Genomic DNA, 7,593 nt, shown 5'->3' with positions numbered 1-7,593 from the left:
GTGATATTATTACTACTCACACATATACTGATGCCTGCGCAGCAATCATACATATGCCAGTACATGACAACTAATACTTCCACATATTTTTTGTGAAGCTCGTACAGTCTGACCTCGCTTATCCGGTCCTCTTTAATCCGGATCCCTCGCCATCCGGAAGAAAATCGGAAATCGTTGGTTACTGATTTACAGCATACGTCATGCATACATACAGTACGTGTGTTCGATTATCCGGTTCCCTCGCCTATCCGGATATTTTTTGTGGGAAACGATTGTGTGCGGTTAAGCGAGGTATAACTTTGGGTGTGTGTACTATTTAGCCACCCCTGAGCACAATGGCACAATTTGCCACTTTTACTAGCATTGCCAGTAGCAGAATTGCCGAAAATATCTAGCATTATTCGCCGGGCCCTAGTGTCACAAGTAACGTGCAAAGCGAGAGAGCCGTTACCGTTCTGAAACTGCTAGTTCAAAATCCGGGGTAGGGAATTGGAAATATGGTGGCATTGTATTTGCCTAATCAATGGGGGTGCAGGGTGAGAGATAACTCAAATCCACTTGTGCATATAATGTAAGTAATTTCCATATTTCAAGATGGAATAATATAATATTGTTGGTAAAAAACAGTCGCATAGACCAAACCGGAGGTGTTACGATTGCGCAACAAGGAAATATTGATGGGATAGTCAATACGGGAGAAATCCTTTTCAAGTGAACATGATCAAGTGCTGATGAGGACAGAAATTTTTGTTGGACAATTTGAGTCAAAAGAAAAGGGTGGGGCAAGCTGCTGGAGTAAAAATAGAGACAGGGAAGTAGATGTTGACCTGGAGATGCACACATATACTTCGGAATATATGCGAACGCACCTACACACACACACACACAATCGCTCGCGACAAACTGGAACTATATGCCCGCTACATACTAAACACCTAGAAATAGAAAATTCATAACAGCAAGACGCTCTTCACACCTCATCCACTCTCATTCGCTTTCCAGTTCTTGGTTTGTTGCTCATATCATCCTCATCACTACTAGATTCGCTGGAACTATTCAGTTTGAGCTTGCTGCTACTACTCTTACTATTTACACTGCCAACTCTTGCCCTCCCCCTTTCCCCGGCCTGATGGCGCGAGCCGGGCAAGATAGGAAGCGACACGACAGAATGAGAGGCAGCTTCATGCCGCAAACCAGAAGATGAAGGCAAAGCAGTTACACCATCCTTTGCTGCCGTGTAACCCTGGGCATTGCCGAGTTCAGGAGACGCAGCGCTCAGGGTGTCCTGTGTGCGGTCCTGGTCGCTGGCTTCACCAGGAGTGTACGGCGTTTCGGCTCTCTCGCCATCCTTCAGCATGCTTGCAAGGACGGACGGGTTGAGTTGCATGTCAGATGTTGATCCAGACAGCTTACTAAGACTACGACTAAGACTCTTCAGTAGACGCCGGCTGCCGCTCGATCTGTTAAGACTGCTAGGTAGAGATTCGACTGAGGCGTGTAATTCGACAGAGAGCTTGGAAAGGTTGAGACTGCTTGTGCTGCCACGGGACCCACTGGCCTCAATCCGATGCCTGTACGTTTGAGGCGACGCACTCATTCTCCGTGTGACTAGCAGCTCATCTGCGGACATCTGTGCAGGTAATCTGTTCTTGAGGATTTCGCCAACAGCTGCACGAGGAGCCAGACCACCGTTCGAACCCGCAGCAGTGCTGTCAAACTGAAACGCAGCCGGATCGGATTCAGACAGTGGCGGTGTGAAGCCGGGTCCATATGACGGAGCACCGCCAGCAGCCGGGAGCTGCAGAGTCGCTCGTTGATTATCCATAGAATCGCACTGTGCTTTCTCAACTAAGTCAAACAAGGCGTTTTCTACAGGCAGACGAGGAGGGAAAAAAGCAAGCGGTGGAAAGTCACTTAAAACCCTGAAATCCTTTAGAAACAGAACAGTTGCAGCAGAAACGCTTTTGATTCCTTTCAAGTGTGTATAAAAACAAAACATGTTCTTACAACCATTCCCATCATATACTCCAAGACATCCAGGGAGATAGTAAGTCAGCATGAATCAAAATTACTGCAGTGCAAAATAGGATAATAATATCAATACATGCACAGTCAGTGCACCAGGGAATAAAGGGCTCCGAATATCCTGAAAAAGACAAGGGCTCGTCGGGATCATCGAGGTGTTCAGTGAAATATAATCAATAAATCGATCAATCAATCGGTCATGAAACTACATAGCAGCTCACTATTTGTCATTATCAGGCCAATGGCAAGGTATGCTCATTCTCAGGCCAATGGCAAGGTATGCTCATTCTCAGGCCAATGGCAAGGTATGCTCATTCTCAGGCCAATGGCAAGGTATGCTCATTCTCAGGCCAATGGCAAGGTATGCTCATTCTCAGGCCAATGGCAAGGTATGCTCATTCTCAGGCCAATGGCAAGGTATGCTCGGCCCCGATTTTATATGTTGCTTTGTAGAATTGTATTTCTATATTTTTTTAGAATTCATTTCTCAGTGCTCTACAGTCCACAGGGAGGAAACAGTACTAGTGTCTGCAGATTGAGTGAGCTATAACCACTACAGCCGTTGACCGACCATGCACGTTGTTCCAAAAACTGATCCTAGGGCCGCAGGGCCCGCACGAGCCTTGGCACTGCGTTCGGCACATGGTTCGGGTTTCTTTAGCCACGACAGTAGTTACAAACTTGTGGCATAAGTCACTTACGGGAATCTGGGCTCACAGGTGGTTTAACTGGAGATTCAACCATTTCCTTGCGGAGAGTGCTCACTGAGGAGCGGCCTGGTGACGATGTTCTCTGGCTGGAGAGGTCTCCTTCATCGGAAAACTGTGAATACCTGCATATACAAGTACGTGGAAAGCAGAGTTGGGAGAGTGATGCAACTACTAGTATCAGCTATTATACGGCTTTGGTAGGCTAGGATTAACTACAGACAGAGGCCAGCACAGTTCTACCACTTGATCAATCTCACACCAGCCACCAGCCAATACTCCAACAGATCGATTGGCAAGCTCTCACATGACACACAAGGAGCTGACGCCATTCTCATTCCTTTGTTTACCTGTTGCCACGCGAAGGAGCAGGACTTCCGCTGGGACTTGCCCGGCTGCTCTTACGACTAAACGGGCTGGCCTTGCGGAAGCTGCTGGACCGCACCCTGGCAGGTGACTTCACCGGAGACACAGATTGAACACTCGATGCACTGGCTGCAGACACTGCTGAATCCCCAGATAGTCGCCGAGCTGACCAGGACAGAACGATAAAGAAACAAATAGTAGCAATGGCCATAGCACACAATACCCACTACATCCTTACTAGAAAATTGAACTACCAAATGAAACCAGACTAGCTATTCACTCTCAAATCAATCATATACATGTAGTTGGGACTAACGAGCTCGGACTGTATCTCACTTGAAAGGGTGACTGCAGTGATTACGACAGTGCATTGTTCAGTCCACTAGCACGATACAACTTTGCCTAGCACCGGTGCACAGCCTCCTCACCTCTAGTAGTCATCAGGCCGGCATCGAAATTCAGCACCAGTGTTGAATTCACGTAGCTCAGGGGATTGGCGAACGGATGAACTCGCTCTCCGCTCTGCATGTAAATGCCATGCGAGAGAAACACCATACATCAACCCCTACATACAGTACATGTGGATATCGGTTCAATGGATATCGGTTCAAGGAAACAACACTAATCATGATTATGTGAAATGTCGGTGTAGCTGAAGAAAAGCACAACTTCTACAGCTACCAAATGTACAGTGACCACGACACTGATACCGGCGATGCATTGTCAATGCAAAAATAGTAAAGAACTCATCGCTAGCGTGGTCTTGTTTTGTGCACATCAAAAATCTGTTTTTACACTCACCAGGTTTGTGGCTGTGACACCGTCATCAATGTAACTCAGACCAAAGCGATTCAGATAGTGATCCACCAAGCCAGAGATGGACTTCTTGTTGCCATCCGGAACGACTAGAAACTCAAAGCTGTTGTCAGGAAGGTGAAGTCTGTGGACAAATGCAGAAATGACCAAATGCAACTACTGTAGTGTCGCGTATAAAAGCATGTCTCGAATAGAAGCCGATATTTTCAAAGCACGCCGTGACACAGAAGCAGGATTTGAATAGAAGCCTGTCTATGCCAAGTACATGTGCAAGTACGTATGTGGCACTATGCACTGCACAGTGTAGACTGATGATTTTAATGTGGAAGCATGTTTTGAATTGAAGCATGGTTTGAACCTCGGCTTATACGGACGTAAGCACCTGCTTTTATAAGCGACATTACTGTATGCTGAGCAATGGGCGGGAAATAGATATAGGACAGTGGCTTCTGCTGCAGTACACTGTACATAAACTTTCCAGGCATCTTCTGTAAGCCAGTCTAGATCCGACTAGCACAGGTCAGACAAGGCAGTAGTACGAAGGTGTACCATAGTTCCGCATCACACTGATGGCTATATATCAACCAGCTATGAGTGTTCTATTTATTGCCCTAGATAAGAAATTCTTTGAAATTGCACTTTTTCCCTTTTTCTTGAAGTTCTGTCCAAATTCATGCACACACTTCACAAGGACTTACTTTATGCATGGTAGTAGCACTATTCGGATTTGTGAGCCCTGTAGACTGCCCACCTGTAGAGCCATGTCGACTTCCTGCATGTACATTGTGCATCCATATGGGGAAATACACACGCACAACAGAGATTCATAAGAAAATATCTCACAACAGATAGTAAGTACATAATTATATGGAGGCATACGTCATAGTAGAGTTGGGGCAGAAAGCAGCATTTATGAGCGAGACATTCAATGGCAATGAAGGCCTGCAGCTAACGAACTACACACTCTGTGGAGGTGTAGACCAGGACAAGAATAGAATAGAACTTCCTGAGCATAGCATAACTGGTATGGTTGCAACCTTACCCTTTCAATAGACTGAACTTGCTCGTAAACAACAACGCACTTGCAGCTATACCCGGCACGCTCGCAGATAGGCTCAATTGCTTCCCGAATGCTAGTCGACTTCTTACGCCTCACAGTTCCACAGCTATGCTCCGTGAACGTCACCTTCAAGAGGATTTCATCATCCTTCATGTCCTCCTGTACACGAGCACAGCAATAAGCAGCCAAATTACTGGCATGTGTGCATAACCGGATGTGGTGAACTCCTCAGATGCATCCCAATGTCTTAGAGCTGTTCCAGGAACGTTCTGCCCGCTTTTTGTTACAACTCGGTGTTGCATTGTGCTGTAGCATGGAGTATCTGCCCCACTAGACGTGCAGGTTGGCCACTTCACTATATTCACAGATTGCAAACATCTGATTTCGGATCACGGGTCAAGTTCTATGAGGCCAAGGCCATCAGCATGGTCTAATAGAGAGTGAAAGGCAAGCCCATTATTACAACTGCCATTGTTAGAGTATCCATTGTTAGAGTACTGAAGCCGTTCTTACCAATCCTGGGTCAGGGTCCTCAAATATATAACCACCAGACGGCAAGTTCACCTGAATTTCTGCAAGAACGGAGAAAAGGGTAAACGGAAAGCGTGGTACACACATGTTGTTTGGCTGCTGCCACTACAGATTTCACACACCAGCATAGCCACACATCTCATTCCAGCAGACAATGCCACATTGGACTACCGGCATTCACATGCCGCTTGTGCTCGGCTAAGTTAGCCAGCCAAAGCCATTGGTGTTACTCTGCCAGCAGCTGACAGGACCTATGACAAGCGCACAGATCATATTCCAGAGACTCGGGGAGAGATGAGAAATCTACAAATCTACCCTGAAGTCTGTCTGACTCACGTGAACTATGACATCGTTTCATTTTCAACATTCAGGCTGCAAAATAGAGGACCCTTTCAGCATGGAAGAGAACAAATACATACCTGGCTGCTTGTCTTTCTTGTGGAAGAAGGAGTACTCTGCAGGTACAGTGTGCACACAAAATTCACATCAATGCAACACCCCGGCATTGCCTATCTCATGGAGATGTGTGACATCACTGGGCCAGACTCAATCATATAGCATGAAGCACCGAAGCCACACGTACACATTGTTGTCTTGGAGCCTACGGTTCTTTGGGCATCGTACCCTATCCATGTAGCCATCGAGGCAACAGTCAAACACAACGCACGCTTACTTTTGCCACTCTTCTGTGCATGGCGGTCTTTCTTTGATATGCTGGGAGAGCTTGTCATTGAAATTGCGAGGGACTTCTCAGATCCAGCTGGTGACAGGTTGTGCGGTTGTAGTGCAGAATGCTGCGGCGAATTCTGCGGAAAACAGAAAGGGTACAGAATGATGTAAAATATGGCAGACGATTATTGGATGTACGGGCAAAAGTGGAAGAGTGGTGTGCACGTGCTCTCACTTCAACAAGCAGAGAGATGGCACTCTCCTGGAGACTATAGTATACCACACATCACAGAGCAAAATCAAACTGGACATACCCACTGGACGGCGGCAGGACCTTTTCATGCAGCTTCGTACACATACACAAAACCCCTTAAACATACAAAAAGAAATAGTGTATGCAACCACCCCTGCCTTGTCTGCACACATACTGCTAGAAGCATAAAACTTTATACCTTTGGCGTCCGATTCAGCTTTCCCTCACTTCGCGATGGATTGACCTTCTCCGGTTGGAGCCACTTGCTTGACACATCAGGTTTAGAGGAAGTGGAATAGGCGTCTTCAGCTTCTCGAGAACCAGATGATTCAGGTTTCGATGACTTCTTGCTTTTGCCGGAGATAAACCCACCGAGACGTTTCTTCTGCAATACACAGGACGGAAAACATATTCATACAAGGCAAGCACAACAATGGATCCGCATATAGAAACACTTTGCTTCGAACATTATTTTTGAAGTAGCCCCCAGATTCTTCTCTATGCAGTTGTTACAAATTCGAAATGACTAAGATACCAATAACTTGGAAGGATGCTGACCTTTTGGGACGCCTTGGCTTTCTTCTCAGCAGCTGTATCACAAGGCAACGGATCGCCTGACACCTCCAGCGTCATCCACTCTTGAAACACTGGTGAACGGAGGAACTTCGGATACGAGTCAGTTCGCATCAGAACAAAAATCTGTTGGAAGAGGCAATACAACACGGAGTTGGCAAACACATTCACAACATTGTGTACTACATCCGGGCTATTGTTGGCTACAACCAGCATTCTGAAAAAGACATGAATTATATTCCTTTTTTCCCGATGGCCTTTTAGCTCCATCAAACTGATAAATATTTGTTGAAACATTACAAAATTTTTGATTTTGGCAGGCCATTCATTTGATTTGCTTGGCTTTGTTGTTTGGTGAAAGACTTGTTATGGTCTCTTGCTCTTGTGTTATCTTGTGTTTTCCACCTGAATAGCTTGTAGTATGTTGTTGTTGCAGTGTTCTGCGCTCCTCAGCAGTGTACATGTATAAGCAACATTGACATCAATGTCATGTGTAGAACTGCTGTATTGCTGCGCATGCTTGTATGCTGCTAATCTTTTCCTTCCTTTTTTAGTTCTCAGTCAGGTCTCGTTTTGTGTGGTTTTTGTCTTGT

The 7,593-nt window shown here is 46.0% G+C and overlaps 1 protein-coding gene across 1 annotated transcript in view; it reads right to left on the bottom strand.

Annotated features, from left to right (window-relative positions):
* Positions 1 to 447: 447 nt before the first annotated feature.
* Positions 448 to 7,593, bottom strand: part of LOC135815077 (uncharacterized) — a 15,722-nt gene continuing 8,576 nt past the window's right edge. The window contains exons 6-17 of the mRNA XM_065328312.1: positions 6,986 to 7,126; positions 6,627 to 6,812; positions 6,179 to 6,311; positions 5,925 to 5,960; positions 5,488 to 5,546; positions 4,957 to 5,133; positions 4,613 to 4,686; positions 3,900 to 4,038; positions 3,527 to 3,620; positions 3,083 to 3,263; positions 2,727 to 2,857; positions 448 to 1,869 (exon numbers count right to left, since the gene is read on the bottom strand). Of these exons, the coding sequence (XP_065184384.1) occupies positions 971 to 1,869; positions 2,727 to 2,857; positions 3,083 to 3,263; positions 3,527 to 3,620; positions 3,900 to 4,038; positions 4,613 to 4,686; positions 4,957 to 5,133; positions 5,488 to 5,546; positions 5,925 to 5,960; positions 6,179 to 6,311; positions 6,627 to 6,812; positions 6,986 to 7,126 (2,250 nt within the window). The 3' untranslated portion in view covers positions 448 to 970. The remainder of the gene's footprint in view (positions 1,870 to 2,726; positions 2,858 to 3,082; positions 3,264 to 3,526; positions 3,621 to 3,899; positions 4,039 to 4,612; positions 4,687 to 4,956; positions 5,134 to 5,487; positions 5,547 to 5,924; positions 5,961 to 6,178; positions 6,312 to 6,626; positions 6,813 to 6,985; positions 7,127 to 7,593) is intronic.

Source organism: Sycon ciliatum, chromosome 4 (assembly GCF_964019385.1).
Source record: "Sycon ciliatum chromosome 4, ocSycCili1.1, whole genome shotgun sequence".
In the NCBI taxonomy this organism is placed as follows: Eukaryota; Metazoa; Porifera; class Calcarea; order Leucosolenida; family Sycettidae; genus Sycon; species Sycon ciliatum.
Note: the sequence above shows the minus strand (reverse complement) of the source record. Positions and strands in the feature narration are given on the sequence as shown.